At 33.5% G+C, this 16532-nt stretch overlaps 3 protein-coding genes across 3 annotated transcripts; 2 read left to right on the top strand and 1 right to left on the bottom strand.

The window, feature by feature from the left end:
• LOC104780230 (probable pectinesterase/pectinesterase inhibitor 32) lies at positions 3243 to 6499 on the top strand. Its single transcript, XM_010504734.2, has 3 exons — positions 3243 to 3710; positions 4729 to 5298; positions 5621 to 6499. Exons 1-3 carry the CDS (start codon positions 3395 to 3397, stop codon positions 6316 to 6318), a joined length of 1584 nt encoding a protein of 527 aa, XP_010503036.1. The 5' UTR covers positions 3243 to 3394; the 3' UTR covers positions 6319 to 6499.
• LOC104783733 (coiled-coil domain-containing protein 94 homolog) lies at positions 11255 to 12305 on the bottom strand. Its single transcript, XM_019244360.1, has one exon. It carries the CDS (start codon positions 12015 to 12017, stop codon positions 11511 to 11513), a length of 507 nt encoding a protein of 168 aa, XP_019099905.1. The 5' UTR covers positions 12018 to 12305; the 3' UTR covers positions 11255 to 11510.
• On the top strand, positions 13312 to 16326 carry LOC104780229 (AT-rich interactive domain-containing protein 4-like). The gene is made up of 9 exons (XM_010504733.2): positions 13312 to 13958; positions 14183 to 14374; positions 14614 to 14667; positions 14906 to 14994; positions 15128 to 15404; positions 15513 to 15569; positions 15677 to 15708; positions 15816 to 15951; positions 16040 to 16326. Exons 1-9 carry the CDS (start codon positions 13803 to 13805, stop codon positions 16241 to 16243), a joined length of 1197 nt encoding a protein of 398 aa, XP_010503035.1. The 5' UTR covers positions 13312 to 13802; the 3' UTR covers positions 16244 to 16326.

The raw sequence follows: 16532 nt of genomic DNA, 5'->3' as shown, positions 1-16532 counted from the left end.
TCATAGTTGATAGGTTGAAAACACGGTTCACAAAAAGAGCTCATGCTGAGATTGAAAAAGCAAATGCTGGAGCCCAATATTGCGAGAGATATATGGCCAGAAATAACACACATGAGGTATGGCAGAATGGTGTAGGTTATAGTGGCATATGGTTGGAATCCCATGTTCTCATGCGGCAAGTGTGATAAGAGGGAAAAAAGAGAAGGTTGAGGATTATGTTAACGACTACTACACAAAGAAAAGGTGGCAAGAGACATAACTTGATGGTATTAGGCCTGTGTAAGGGATGTCATTGTGGCCTAGATTGAATAGGTTGCCTGTATTGCCACCACCATGGAGAAGAGGAAATCCTGGAAGACCTTCTAACTATGATCGGAAGAAAAGAAGAAATAAATCTTCGTCTTCTTCAAATACTAAGAAGATGTCAAGGGAAAAAAGGATTTATATATATTTTTTTTGCTAAATCAAAAAAAAAAAAGAAGGATTTATATACGAAAATACCAAATAAGTATAATTGAAGGGTACAATCAATCATATGCTAAATTTCTTCCAAATTTTGCTTATTGATATTTTTCTAATAAGCATTTTTCTGAGAGAAGAAAAATAATATGGTATTTTTGATGTCATAATTTTTTTGTTAAAATTTTGATGTCATAGTTCTTTTGTTTCTCCAATAAACTGAGGAAGTAACATATTTTAGAAAATACAAGCTACGTCTATTTTCTTATTCAGAAAGCTCCAAATAGAGATGCAACACCTGTTTGCTACAGAGTGGGTTAAGCTCAAGAGACAAAGGAGATAAGATGATCGTGCATGCCAAAGCAAAAGCACCGAGTAATTACAACTTTGCATTTGCATGGAAAATTGGAAAGTGATTGCGCACATGATGGCAAAAAAAAAGATTTCAAAGTTATGGAACGCGTTTTTGCTGTATTTGAATTTTTATTATTATTATTATTTTTGCTCAAAACTAAAGACAATTTAGCATCATTTTCACTCAACTTGAAGTCGGTTCGGACGTAACCATCACCGGTATTTTACGAATCTGGAGTAAAGTGGAACCGAGGTTAATCCAAAATTTGTTTAAATTCTGTTCAGTTTTTGTTTCATTGTAAAATTTGAAGAACAGACTTAATTTGTTAATTACTTAGACGTTGAAAATACAAGCAAATTAATATTAAAAGTTCTCTTATCATATTACGTAATTTGCATGAAAGTGATTGCGCACATGATGGCGAAAAAAGATTCAAAGTTATTAAACGCGTTTTGCATCTTTTTTTCTTTTTTTCTTTTCTTTTTATGTTTACTTCAAAATATAATTAATCGTATTCACTCATCGAGTTAAATAGTGATTGCCGATTGGTTCCAAACTTGAAGCTTTTGGACATAATAACAAGAATGCATCTCAGTTTTATTTCTCAAAGCGGGAATTAAGAAAAACAAAATTGAGGTTAAATCCAAAGGACGGTCTTTATTGAATATGGGTTTTTGAAAACGCTACGTATACTAGATGTGGTATAGAATTTGACAACAGAAATGCATTCAGTAGCCAGTATAGGCTCCGATAAATTGACCAAAAGATTAGATTTAAGACCCACCAATGAGACTTATAACAGTGTAACACAAAAACAAGTGCGATATGAAATGTGAGGCACCGACACATGACTCCACACCACTCTTAATTTTTTTCAATTTAAAAACCGACATGTTATGCTTTCTCATATTTTTATCTGTGCTTTTTAAATGAATTATCATATATTAAATTATGGAGGTGGAAAGAAAACTATAATGTAGACTTCAACCTACCAGAAAGATAATTAGGTTCTCATACAGTTTAGGCTTCCAAAAAAATAATATATATATATATATACATATGAGGAAAAATAAACAAAGTAATATTAACTAGAGAATCAAGCTATACAATGTTATAAATATTGCGGATTAGTTAAAAAAATGTACATACATGTACGATAATATTCTATATACTCAAGCGGATTTGTAGCCAATTGTGACAGAAAAATGCACAAACAACATTTAACAGCACAAAATGCACCATTTTATACAAAATCCAGAGTATAATGCTAGTCTACTGCCATATGTTTTATTCGCATGTAGACTAGTAATAGAGAACATCCACAGCTAAAAAAAATACAGCGGTATTGTTAATATGTTATCACAATAAGTCGTCCGTGTAGTATTAAGCTAAGTTCTGTCAATATATAGTGATTGCAACCATGAAATTATAGGTATTATGTCAGCTATGAACTTGTGCCCTGTCTAGACGGAAGAGTACACACTGCAGTAAATTTGTTCCAAAAATATTTTTAGTTCCAAATTTCCAACATCACAAGAAGCTACAATTTTCTTTGACGTAACCGAATATTAGTGGTTTAAAATGTATATTTTCTTTAAAAAAGTATTCTTATAGAGAAAAAAAAATGAATTTAATATTTTTTTTAGTTTTTGTGTATTGCATGGTATGCCAAGAAAAAATATACCGTCATCAATGCGAGTACCGACGAGGATAATTGTTTGAAAGGACACGTGTAGATGAAGATTGTCCCAGATCACATCTCGCATCGTTGTTGAATTCATTTTGATAACAATTGTTTCATTCAATTCATCGCCTTTGGGTTAAGGGGTGGTCCCAGTTGTCCACACTTTTTTTATGCATGCCACCCCATTTGATGCATGTGTTTAGCTCTTGAGTAATAAAGTAAGAATTAGAATCTATATCTCCGTAGTTCTAGCTTCATTTCGTGTTCAGTCAGAGCCAAAAACTAGATTCGTTGTTTAGATGGGTATGAGTTTGGAATACGTATCATCCGTGGACAGTTGGACTACCCATTTTTGTTGTAAGATGAACTAACCAAGAACTACATATATTTCTGGTAAAACAAAAATAAAAACATATGTTACGCGCGTTTGAATTGGGATGATTACATAATGATAATGATAACACAAATCATTAGGTTATATGTTTTAGTCAGACTTTAAATCCAAATGATAACACAATAACAATATATCACTAGGTTTTATTTCATTGTAAGACTTTGTTCTACTTACGAGAAATATCTGCGTAGTAAAAATAATTGCATCCACAAGTCTAATCAGAAACCTTTATCAAACCATGTAGATTTGTGGTCCGACAAATTTTCAACGAATATCAAAAGTCTATTTAACATTTTGTTGCTGTCCAAATCGATTAATTGTAGTATAAAAAGCGAGGCTATGTCGTCTTTTTTATTGCCTAGCTAGCCATTACCCTCTCTCTCTCTCTGACCCGTTCTCACAAATAAATAATATCACACATCACTCACCTCAACTCGTCAATTAAATCTCTTCATAGCGTGTGAGAGAGACACTCTTTAACTTCCTCTGTGTTTTCCGATAGATGACTACGTTCCGCCAAGTCGGTTCGCCGATCTTTTTCCTCTTTCTTACCATCTCTTTATGTTCCGCTCATAAAGAGGCGGTTTCTTCTAATGGGTTGGTTCAAATGGAGTGTTTTAGAGTCCCGTCGTCAGAGTTCGCCGAAGCGGCCAAAACTGTCATTGACGCTATACAAAAAGCGGGAGCTATAGTGTCCAAGTTCGACAAGAAAGTGGGGAAGTCACGAGTGTCCAATGCGATTCTTGATTGCGTTGATCTTCTAGATTCCGCCGCCGTAGAGCTTTCTTGGATCATCTCTGCTTCTCAAAACCCCAACGGTAACTTTTTTACACTTACTAGTCTTTNTTTTTTTTTTTTTTTTTTGCATGCAAAATCGTGTTACAAAGATGTGATCACTCGAAAAGATGCTATGTATATTACAAACTTAAATACAAAGTTACAAATATCAATTATCCAAAAATAAATTAAAAAATTAACAAAGTTAATTAATAAAAATCACGATAACGTAACTCGCATTTATTATGTTTACTAGCTTTACAATTATAAGTCCATTTTTTATGTTATTTGTTTTGTTTGAGTCAGTAGTAGTAGTACTGTGCAACTAGGAGCCGACGGAAAAGAACATTACACAAGTCCATTTATTAAGCATCAATTGACATGAACCGACCTATTTTTTGTTTGTTTTTACTTTTCCATATCTTTTAAATAAATATTTGATAACTTTCAAGACTTTCTTCTGCTGAATCGGATTCACAGAACTTTTTTTGCTTTAAAGAAGAAAGTGATTTGGTATCTTATCGTCGGTGATTAATCTTCGACGTGGCCCGTGGGTATAGAATATTTTGCTCCAAAGTTAACCTTGAAATCTTGCCCTTTTATAGGAAGAAAGAAAGATGAATGTAAGCAAACGTACTAATAAGTTTTGCATAAAAAAAAGAAAAAGAAAAAAAGAAACCTTGCATTTATGTGGATCTTGATATTATAATATGAAAATAAAAACTACGTCCATAGTTAATTGCATTGTCGATCTTTAAATATACTTTATGTGGCCAATTCACATGATGTGTTTCGAATTAATTAGAATTTGGAAAGAAATAAAAGAATTTCCGTTACAAGAAATCAAAAATAAATTAAAAGGAGTACACAATATATATTAGGAATCTATCGAAACACATTTCAACATTAACTTAAGTAACCAAAAAACATACAAAAAAAATAAACTCTACAATAATATGCTCAGATTAAATGCTACTAATACATTATCAGACATTTGTACGATTGGGTAACAAGATGTAAAATGTAAATGAATGAAGTACATAATACTGTCACTGTCAGGTAAAGATAACAGTACAGGGGACGTGGGTTCGGATCTAAGGACATGGATAAGCGCCGCACTTTCTAACCAAGACACGTGTCTCGACGGCTTCGAAGGCACTAATGGAATTATCAGAAAAGTCGTGGCCGGTGGTCTTAGCCGGGTCAGTTCTACCGTCCGAAATTTACTAACGATGGTTCACCCTCCTCCCTCTAAGCCCAAATCCAAGCCCATGAAAGCCCACACGACGGCCACCGCTCATAGTGGCTTCAGTAAGTTTCCCTCATGGGTTAAACCCGGTGATCGGAAGTTGCTGCAAACTGATAGCTCACAAACGGCTGCTGACGCGGTTGTAGCCGCAGATGGGACTGGGAATTTCAAGACGATAAGTGACGCGGTGTTGGCCGCACCGGACTATAGCACGAAAAGATATGTGATACATGTGAAAAGAGGTGTATATGTGGAGAATGTGGAGATTAAAAAGAAGAAGTGGAACATTATGATGGTTGGTGATGGCATTGATGCCACCGTGATCACCGGTAACCGGAGTTTTATCGATGGCTGGACTACTTTCCGGTCTGCTACTTTTGGTTAGTGAAATAAATTAAGCGTTTTTCACCTAGTTTATCTAGAAATTAATTTTATCAGATATACTAATATATTAATCATATCAAAAATTTAATTAAAAAAATTACGAATTTTCAAGGTTTATATTTTTCTAAAAGTATATTGCAATAATTACTTAGAATAATAATTTTATTATTACTTTAAAATTGTTAATTTTTTATATTAAAATGAGTTTTTAACTGAGATGTATAATATGGTTGAATCAAAAAAAATAGTATTTTATCTTTGTAAGTTTTCTTTTACAATTGAAGGAGATTTTTGAACTGGTTATAAAATATTTTGCAGCTGTGAGCGGTAGAGGATTCATTGCACGCGATATCACGTTCCAAAACACAGCAGGACCTGAAAAACACCAAGCAGTCGCACTACGGTCGGATACGGATCTCGGGGTCTTTTATCGGTGCGCGATGAGAGGTTACCAAGACACTCTCTATGCCCACTCAATGCGTCAATTCTTTAGAGAGTGCATTATAACAGGCACCGTAGACTTTATATTCGGAGATGCCACTGCCATATTCCAAAACTGCCAAATAAAAGCCAAACAAGGCCTACCAAACCAGAAGAACAGCATCACGGCTCAAGGACGTAAAGATCCAAACGAACCAACTGGATTCACAATCCAATTTAGCAACATAACGGCTGATACCGACCTACTTCCAAACTTAAATACAACCGCTACTTACTTGGGTCGACCGTGGAAATTGTATTCTAGAACAGTGTTCATGCAAAACTACATGAGTGATGCTCTCAAGCCCGAAGGATGGCTCGAATGGAACGGAAATTTTGCATTGGATACATTATATTATGGTGAGTATATGAACAGCGGACCGGGGGCTAGTCTTGACCGTCGTGTTAAGTGGCCAGGATACCATTTGTTGAATACTTCGGCCGAGGCTAATAACTTTACGGTAGCTCAATTCATACAAGGGAACCTGTGGTTACCATCAACCGGTATCACTTACATTGCTGGTTTAGGTTCGTAAACTAATCATTTTTGATTGTATGCTTTATATAGTATCTCTTCATATATCCTTTCTAGTATTCTATACATTTATTATTTGTCTGGATGTTATATATTTTGTTCTATACAGTTATTATTTGTCTGGATGTTATATACTTTGTATATGGTCTTGGTGATAATTAATCTACAAGTTTGATATTGTATGGAATGAGGAATCCCCTTTATAATAAAACGGAAATACAAAACATTGTTTTGTAGACTATATAATATTAATAAGTTGGTTACAAATAGGTTATAGATTAATTGGTTACAAGTTAAATAGTGGTTGTAACTTTAATTTATTTCGGAAAATCTTAAAGAGAATATTCTAAAGAATCATTCGATATCATCTAACATACCATATTTATTTCCTTTATTAAATTATTCATCCATATTTGATATCTAACTTAACATATTAATTTGTTATTTATCATTATACTTCACCTCTTATTTTTATATATGAGTATATTTTGTTAAACAAATAAATTATCATATTATTTATTATAATTAAAAATAGTTTTATTTCTGGATATACCATAAGTTGAATTTTTAAAACAGCTCAATCTATAAAATATTGAAGGTTTAGTAATATTATTCTTTAAAAATAATATCTATTGAATTAAAAAAAATTACTGAGTAAGAGTCAAAATTTGAATATTTAAATTCAGTTTCATATTTTTTTGTTGAATTTTATAATTTTATGTAAAATAATAAACTTTAAATAATTTATTTTGAAATATTTTTAAAATATTGAAACTTGATATAAAAGTTAGAAACTATAAACACTCTAAATTGATTTGTTATAGCAATGTCAATAATATGTCACTATAATATGAAAGAATTTCAAGAAACCAAGTATATTAAAACAAAAATTATAACAATATATTAAAGAGATAATAGGAAAAAACATACATTTTTAAAACTTAATTTGAAAACTAATACGTTTACTATTCATAATTGGCAAAGTAGTACATTGACCACTATTTGCAACTGTTGGATTCTCTTTTTTGCCATCCCCTAACATACATAATTACCTTCATGCCATTATTCCTATTTTTTCCCATTTTCTTGATTTTTCAAATAATTGTTAATATACATTTTTTTAAAACTTCTTAGCAACAGAAAAAAACTATATTTTTTTTTTACACTTTGATATAAATTTTATATTATTCATACACTATTTTTAAGTGTACAGATATTTGTACACCTTATTAAATGTACAGATGTTTGTATACTTAAAATAGTGTACGAATTAAATATATTATATATGTACACTTGATAATGTGTACGGACATCTGTACTCTTTAATAATGTGTACGGATAATATAATATATAAAATATATACCTCTGTACACTTGATAATGTGTACAGATATTTGTACTCTTAATAATGTGTACGGATAATATAATATATGAAATTATATTTAAAATTCATCAAACAAAATGCATATCAATTAATAGAGAAAAAAACATAGCTTTTTTTTATATCTCGAATTTGGTTTAAAAAAAAATTCATTGACTAATATTTTAGTTTTTAGATAGAAGGAGAATACAAAAAAAAAAAAAAAAATCTGAGCGTAAAAAAATAAAATAAAAAATAATCTCCTTTTCTCTCTTCTTCCTTCCCTCTCTCTTCTTTCTTGTTCAAAAAAATCGACAAGGATGTTTAAGTAATATTCACCATTACCCTATGTCCCACATTAATTTCTATCTCTTACACCCTCTCTCTCACACATCTCTTATTTCCAATTATGAATAGTGTATGTACTAAAAATCTAACAAACCCTATATTAAATTACTCATAATATAATAACTCGTTTTTTAAAAACCAAATTTACAAAATTATGTCTTATAATGACATTCAAGTCATGATGTAGAATATACATTGCTGAAATAACTTCACATACATAAACTAATACAACATATTAAAATTAAAATATAAAATATACAAAATTTTGTATAAAATAAAATTTAATCAGTGTTATAGCACGGGTTCTGATGTAGAATGATTAACAATATAAAACTTACAAAATATATGTCTTTTTTCAAGCCATCATATTTAGCATATGATTTTATTGCATAATATTTTATGTAAAAAAACTTTTAAATACAATCACATAAATTATATTTTATATAAAAATTACAATATAAAGAAAATAAATTTCAACTTGTGCTCTAGCACAGGTCTTAATCTAGTTATTTACTAATAGGTCAACCACATTTGTTTAGCATATCGTCGATGTTCAAACTCTGGATTTTATAAATCATGTATATCATTTTCTGAAATAGTATGCGAGACATGTATAAGATTTTTTTTTTCAATGACATATATAAGATTTATAATTACAAAAATTGTATTCTTTTTTAAAAATGTATACAAAAAAATTATTTCATTCCAAATTATGCACTATGTATTAACAACATAATTAAGAATCAAAAATCATATGATTAACAATAGAAGAAATATCGAATCAAGAAAATTTCAAGAGATCTCGCCCAGGGTGAGAGACAGAGCTAGGAGGAGAGTCCTCATTTGTGTTTACTATATGTAAATTCAAAGGAGATAAATGGAGACATATGTAAATCAGAGATACAAAGGCAAGATAATGGAATCAGAGGACATGTTATAAAGCAAATTTCAGCTTGTTGTGTCCATCTTTTCTTGATTTATTGGTATCTACACAAAAAATCCTCCAGATGGATAATAAACAGTCCAATGATCTTAAGAAAAAAGGAGGAGAAGAACCTTGGAAAGAAAGACCTTGTGATGAATTTGTACCAGGGAGAAACAAATTATTGATTGGAAGTTGTTTTCTCATGCAAAAGTAAAAGACAGTCTTAGAAAACAGTTCAAAGAGCGGTTAGCGCATGGTCAAGGTCCTATTTCAGAGTCTGATATAGACCACTTTCGTCGACTAGCTGCTGAAAAATGTGTTGTTGTACGAGTTTGGTTATTTGACAATCAATCTTATAATGGGAAGAAACCAGAGACACGGGGCGAGAAAATCCACAAATCTCATGATGTTGTTGCTTTTGTAGAAAATTTAGTTGGTTTGTTCTCCCAACAGATCTAGTGGAGAACATTCTCAGTCAGCTTCCAGTGAAACCACTTGTGAGGTTTCAAGTCACTTGTAAAGATTGGAGAACTCTCTTAAGTCAAAACAGATTCGCCCATCTGAAAAACAGCCACAAGTACTTGTCTTCCCTTCACTCAAAAGACTCTTCTCAGATATGGATATCAGAGAACTTTGATCAATCTCCTTTATACTTCAAACTGTGTGATTTTGGTGAACATATCTGAGGTATGTCAGCCTGTGATGGATTAATTTTGTTCTACACCGATTCTCGCAAAATTGCAATCTGGAAATTGCAACTTACAAGTATGTGGATGGATAGACAGTAGAGAGCATATGTCCATCTATGAATACTACTGCCTTGGACGCACAAGAGACATGATATACAAGGTTTTAAGATTCAATCTCTTTGGTCGCTATTATGATGATGATTGTGTGAGTTATACACTTGAAGCAGCAATATGTAATGTCCATGGCTGAAACTTGGACTATGTATAGGGATAGGTTTGTTGTGCTATCACTGCGAGAAAATTCTTTTTGGTTGGCTTGCTGGTCTGAAAGCAATGAAGTCTTTGTGCAGTCGTTTAACTTTTCAACGTACGGAATCGTTTATATTAGTTAGACTTCCTTTTGTAGTCAGGCCATTGGATGCGACTACAACAGTTTTATCGTGTTTCTAGGGAGATAGAATCTCTCTCCTTTATCAAAGACACAGAGAACTTACTGAGCTGTGGGTTACTGAGTTCCAGTTTCAGCTTGGAAGAAACTTTTTATCATCACAAGTGATCATCCTTTCATTCATCATGCTCCAAACTATTTCGTCAACCTGTTATGAGCCAAAGCCTTAGCCATAGTAGTCACCCCCGTAGTTTATGCTTAGAATAAAGAGAACAAAAGAGATTTCAAAAGCTTAACTTCCTTTCACCCAAGTCTTTTGTTTAGAGAATTAGGTTAATTGTTTGGAAGATGAATATTATTGATGTTTTAGGGACCTATTTATAGATCCCTTTACAACCTTAACACCTTAACTAAAAGTAAAAATTCAAAAACCAAGTTCTAAATAGAAAAGGAAACATGATACTTAAAAGAACTAGAAACTTCTCAATTCTTCCTCTTTCTCCTATGATACGTAATGCCAAAGCGTGTATCACAACCTAAACAATATCACAATCTTTTGTGAAGAGGTAACATCAGGTGATGTTTCTTAGATCAAATTGATGAAACTTTCGCAAACTGCGGTGGAGCAAACATATGTTCAGAGGTATAACCATTCAAAGATTTGTGCCCCTTCAAACAGTTGTGTTTACTTTCACAGTTTGATTCTTGTACCAGGTGAGTTAGATAGATTTCAACAAAAAGATCCAAGTTATTGATTGATTGTGATGTTCCATTCTCATGCTAATGTTGTGTTATTTCAGGATTCTAAAAGATGGGAAAGACAACCTGAAGAATGACACCATGAGATGTGCAAGACAAAGGTAGAGAAACACCAAACTTAGTACGTTTAGAAATTAGAAGTTTTAAAGGACACACACCAAACTTAGTACGTTTACAAGTTTTAAAGGACACTAATGCCTTGATGTTATAATATGTCTAGAGGAATGAAAGGTCTGATAGAAAGCATCATATAAAAAGCTCTCCATAATTAGATCTTAAAGCTCAAAACTGAATCCGCTCAAGGATTTAGAAGTGTATGTAATTTCAGTGTCAAACAAAAAAAAATTCGAAACAAAGATTCCTACATTGATCTTCAGTGAATGATAATATGATCAAAATCTAATTAACATAACCGATTCCAACTAATAAAAAAAATTATAATATAGGATTTACTTCTCCTAATCGCTGTCGGTGCCATAGGTGTGACACAGAGATTCGAGTCCCTCCTTTACAGTCTTCTTCGACATGTCATTATGCAAACAGAAGAGATTTGACTGGGATAATTACCGCAATCACGTCTCTTATTATAAGCCTTCTTCTTCTTCTCATCAAACGCCTCATAGATTTTTGTTTATCTCTTCATCAATCCTTCTAGTCCGCTTACCAAATTTTATTGACTTGATGAGCAATTCTTCCTCCACGTTCTCTTCTTCTTGCTTTTTTCTTCAACTCAAAGCCTCAAGCATGGAGTCTACGCTCACGGAGGCTCGTCTAGACTTCATAGACTTAACCTCATCAAGTGCAGCCATAACTTCGATCTCTCTTTTAGATACCACAGTTCTCCTCTCTAAGGACTCCAATGCGTTTTCAGTTACCTCACGCTTCTTCTCCTTCTCCTCGACTCCATTATACAGGCAAGTTGCACCTGATTCGACAGTATAACTACTGTTCTTTGGATCGGTCTTAATTATCACCTCCGCCAAGCATTTTGTGCACTTGATGTAGAAACTAAGGATTTTAATGCCTAGGTACGTCTCGTTGATGACGTCTTCTTGACGGCAATTGAATTTGGTGCCTTCCGACATGTAATTACCACATGTGTTGCATCGAACACGTAGTGGAAGCATAAATCGAATCTTCTTCTGCTGATTTTTCGGTTTCTGGAGGCGAGGTATCTTCTTCGGATTGAAATCTGGCGAATAATACTTGTTTAGGCTTTTGCGTTCTCCCATAACTTCAGAGCACACGATCGATTAAACAAAAAAAAGGCAAATCAGGCAACAACAAAAGAAGGAGATCGCAAAACTATGAGAAACACACACGAAGAAGAAGAACAGTCCAACAAAGAAGGAGATCTCTCTTTGCTCTTTCTCTATTTCTCTCTTATAATTCCTTGTTTAGATGATCTTTAAACGTTAGGGCTTAGGGGACGAAAACCTCCTTATATAGCCAAAGATGAGCTTCTCTGTTTCCTTTTGCACTTGAAATTGTTCTTTTCTCTTGTTTCCTTTTGTTTGCAAGCCGACTAATAGAAAAGGCAAAAGAAATACGTAAAACGATTTATTTTGTAATTATCATCATCTTATACATATTTTTTTCCTAACAATCATGATTAGATGAAGATATTAGGAAATCCAGCTGTTCTCTTTTGATATATCTCGACTTTTGGATAATTTTTTAAGGTTAAGGGGAACGTCCTTCTTATATATATTACCTGTCTAAGATAAGCTAAAGAGGAGCTTTTAAACGTATTCCTTTTACATGTCTAGATTACTACTTGTGTCTTTTATCTCTCGTAGAAATTGATACATGTCAATATTAAAAATAGCAAGATCAGACTGTGAAATGAATAAATGTTTCAAACAAGTATAGACATGTAATGCAGTTTGTATAGTTTATCAGATACAGAAAATAATTGAATAGATTGATTGCTACTATTTAGTTGGAAAGAAGAAAAAAGACGACTGATTTGCTACAGTATTATTTAACTTTTCCAATATATATATTTTGTGTGCTTGTGTTTTTCATATATGGATTGAAAACAGCAAAAGTAAAACAGTAAATAGCTTTGATTTTTTAACCCTGATAATGTCTATATTCACCTGGTACTATAGCTTTTGATCAAAGAGATCTTTAAAAATCTCTTAAGAGAAGGACAAAGTAACATAACATCATCACATGACGATCGTTCTCTCGGTTTCGCTCTTTTTGTGTGACGAAGTGTTGAAAGACGAATCGTTTTAGTTAAAAAGATATAACAAAAAAACATAACAAAACCATCTCTCTTTGTCTGAGGAATTAATCTGAGTTGTTTGTTTGTTGTTAACTCTTAATTTTAATTACAAAAATTCACCTATGTATGTTTGATTTTTTTTTTCNTTTTTTTTTTTTTTTTTTTTTTTTTTTTTTTTTTTTTTTTTTTTGTGTTTGTGTTTGTGTTCTGTTCTGAATGGGGTAACATTGTAACAAACACGAACACAAACACAAACACTGTAGACTATTATTATTATTATAGTTCTTAAAAGGAAATACAAAAAATCAACAATTTCTCTATTGTTCTTGAGATTTTTTTCTAATTTTAATCTTTTGTGTGTGTGTGATCTTTAATCTCATCATCAAAGTTGCTTCCTTTTTCACGGTCTTCTAATCAACAGCAAGTTTTGGGAATGGGCCTCTTCTCCTTCTTAGTTTCCCCTTTTCCAATAAAATCCGTCTTCTTCTTTTCTGGGTTTCGTCGATTTCACCTCTAAGAGTTCGAAATTAGGGTTTTTTTTTTCTTTCTTTTCTTTCAGTTAGGGCTGATTCGAGGTCGCGAGAGTAATCTGTTTTTGCTTTTAACTCAGATTTACTCGTGCCTTTGGCACGACACACTAGTGGGTTCTTGACGAACTTATTCTTTAGGGTTTTTTTTTCTTTTCTTTTGTCGAATTGTTCTCTTCTTTGTAGCTGTTGTCTCTTTTGGGTCATTTTGGCTGCCAGTTTCGTAGAGAGTTAGAGAAAGTTTGGTTATGCTTTGAATGATGTTTCATGGTCAAGGTTTTTCGAGAAACCGTTGTAATGTTGTGGCAGTTGTTTCTAGAGAGAATGATAACCAGATAGATGGAGCTCCTCCTCCTCCTCCTCTTCAACCCAAATACCCTTTTCCAGATCTCTCTTCTTCAGGGCGACTCAAGGTATTATGACTTTTTTCATAAATGATTTGCTAGATTGTTGGTTGAAATTGGGAATTTTTAGTAAGATTGGACAATGTTGAACTAAGTTGGTTCTAGTTATGTATGTAGGGAATTTGTTAGCTGGTGAGACTCTTCAGTCGCTTCAGATATTACTGGACTTTAGTGAAATTTTTATGGAGATGTTTAAGCATTTGGTGTATGCTTTTTTTTTTGTCATGTTGTAGATTCAGGTACTGAATAATCCTACGACAGAGGAGTTCCAGGTTGCTGTTAACTCTTCTGCTACGGATTTTGTCTACTTGCAAGGGGAGCAGAGTGGAGATAGTGATGAAGTTGGTCCCTTTGTGTTGGGATTTACTGATTTTTCTACTCCTGATGCCTTGGTTGCTCTGTTTGGTTCCACATTACCGACAACGGTGGGTGCATTCGTTGTTTTATGTTACTCTTTTTAGTTAAGGATTTCCTTTTACCATCTGAAGTTGGTTTGGTGTCACTAAGATATTTTCTTTATAGATTGTTGTTAGTCTCTTGATGATTCGCTTAAAAGGCTCTATAGAGTTTCCTCTACGTTTATGTTAAAACATTTTTCATAACAAGAACCCTAATGGTCCCTAGTGAGATATTAATATGCTTTGGTTTCATATTGTTTTCTCAGGTTTACCTTGAGCTTCCAAATGGTGAAGAATTAGCTCAAGCACTCTACTCTAAGGTACACCATTCTTGATAACCACCTTGCACTTTTCTGTTCCTTTACTGTTTAGTACGTTTTCTTCTTGTTATCTCTTTGTTGCTCTATTTCACCTATGGTTTAGGTTAAGAGTAGTTGAAAAAAACAGTTATTATATAAAAGCCCTTCGAATAAATTGCTTAAATTGATAGTAACATTAATCTTAGTCCTTCTAAATCAGTTTTGTTCTTTTCTTTCTATTGGTGCTTTGGTTTGGCAGGGTGTTCAATATGTTATATATTGGAAAAATGCTTTCACGAAATATGCAGCCTGCCATTTTCGCCATGCTCTGTTTTCAGTCATACAGAGGTAATATTTGTTAACCCGAGCATCTGAAATTGCGAAAAGCCTTAATTTTAGTCTGATTAACATCTACATTATATACACTTTTTCACCTAGTCTACAAATTTAGTTGACTATGCTATGTTGTTTGGCAATGCAGTTCGTGCAGTGATACATGGGATGTGTTCCATGTTGCAGAGGCATCTTTCCGACTCTATTGTACGAGTGACAATACCGTCCTTCCTTCGAACAGCAACCGTAAAATGAATTATGAGATGGGACCCTGCTTGCTTGGAGACCCTCCAAAGATTGACGTGGTTTCGCCAGAAGCTGATGAACTAGAAGACGAAAATTCATTAGAGAGCCTCCCGTCAATAAAGATATATGACGAAGATGTTACCGTGAGATTCCTTTTGTGTGGACCTCCATGCACACTGGTGGGTGTTACTGACCTTCTTGCACATTTTATGATGCTTGGCTTGTTTGCGCAAATGTTCGTATTTCTCTATGCTATTTTCACTTCTAAAGCTGGTTCTCTATTTCAGGATACATCTGTACTGGGATCTTTGGTGGAAGGACTTAATGCTCTCTTGAGAGTAGAAGTGAGTAGCTTGTTAGTTTTCAGTTTAGCTTTTTCTTTATTAGTGGGCATACGAAAATGTGTGCATTTTAGTCCTATCAAAATAACTTTATCATTTCGTTGTTCCAGATGCGAGGAAGTAGGCTCCATAACCGTTCTAGGTATGTAGTTTATATGGCCTAATGATATGTTGTGCATCCCTCGAATAATCTTTGATTTTGTGCCTATGGAGTTAGTTTTAAGACTTACTGTTACTTTCATAATGCAGTGCTCCAGCACCTCCTCTTCAAGCAGGAACATTTACTCGTGGTGTAGTGACCATGCGGTGTGATATCTCGACCTGTTCTTCAGCACACATATCAATGCTGGTGTCTGGAAATGCGCAGACCTGTTTCAGTGACCAGGCAAGGGATTTTAACCTTCCTAAATATGAGCTTTACTCTGCATACATGTGCAATGGGGTTTATCATTAGTCTCCTTTGTAAATAACAGCTTTTGGAAAATCACATAAAACATGAGGTGATTGAGAAGATCCAACTAGTCCATTCAGTGGTCAACTCAGAAGAAACAGAGCGGGTTTTCTCTGAGCCTCGGAGATCTGCTTCAATAGCTTGTGGGGCAAGTGTGTGTGAAGTTTCTATGCAAGTACCGACATGGGCTCTGCAGGTTAATTATCTCTTTCTCTGCTCGATTTAGATTTGTTGTAGTCTTCTAGACTAGTCCTGAGAATGTTATGATGATAAAGTTTGTTATGAAAATGCAACGAACATTAGTGAAGGCTTTTCAAGTTCCTGAACGTTTGACTCAACGTTTAAGATGCCCATGACCATTTTCCGTGCTTTATTGCTCCCACTCTGTAGATATGATGCTTTGACATGTGAGGTGGTAACATCCAGATAGCCATGTGTGATCCACATTCTTTGCGACTTTCTGGATATTTTTTCGCGTTTCATGATCTTTCTTTCTCTTGCGTAATATGTAGCTA

The sequence above is a fragment of the Camelina sativa genome, chromosome 4, assembly GCF_000633955.1.
Source record: "Camelina sativa cultivar DH55 chromosome 4, Cs, whole genome shotgun sequence".
NCBI lineage: Eukaryota > Viridiplantae > Streptophyta > Magnoliopsida > Brassicales > Brassicaceae > Camelina > Camelina sativa.
The sequence above is the reverse complement of the archived record's forward strand: the minus strand, read 5'-3'. Positions and strand labels throughout refer to the sequence as shown.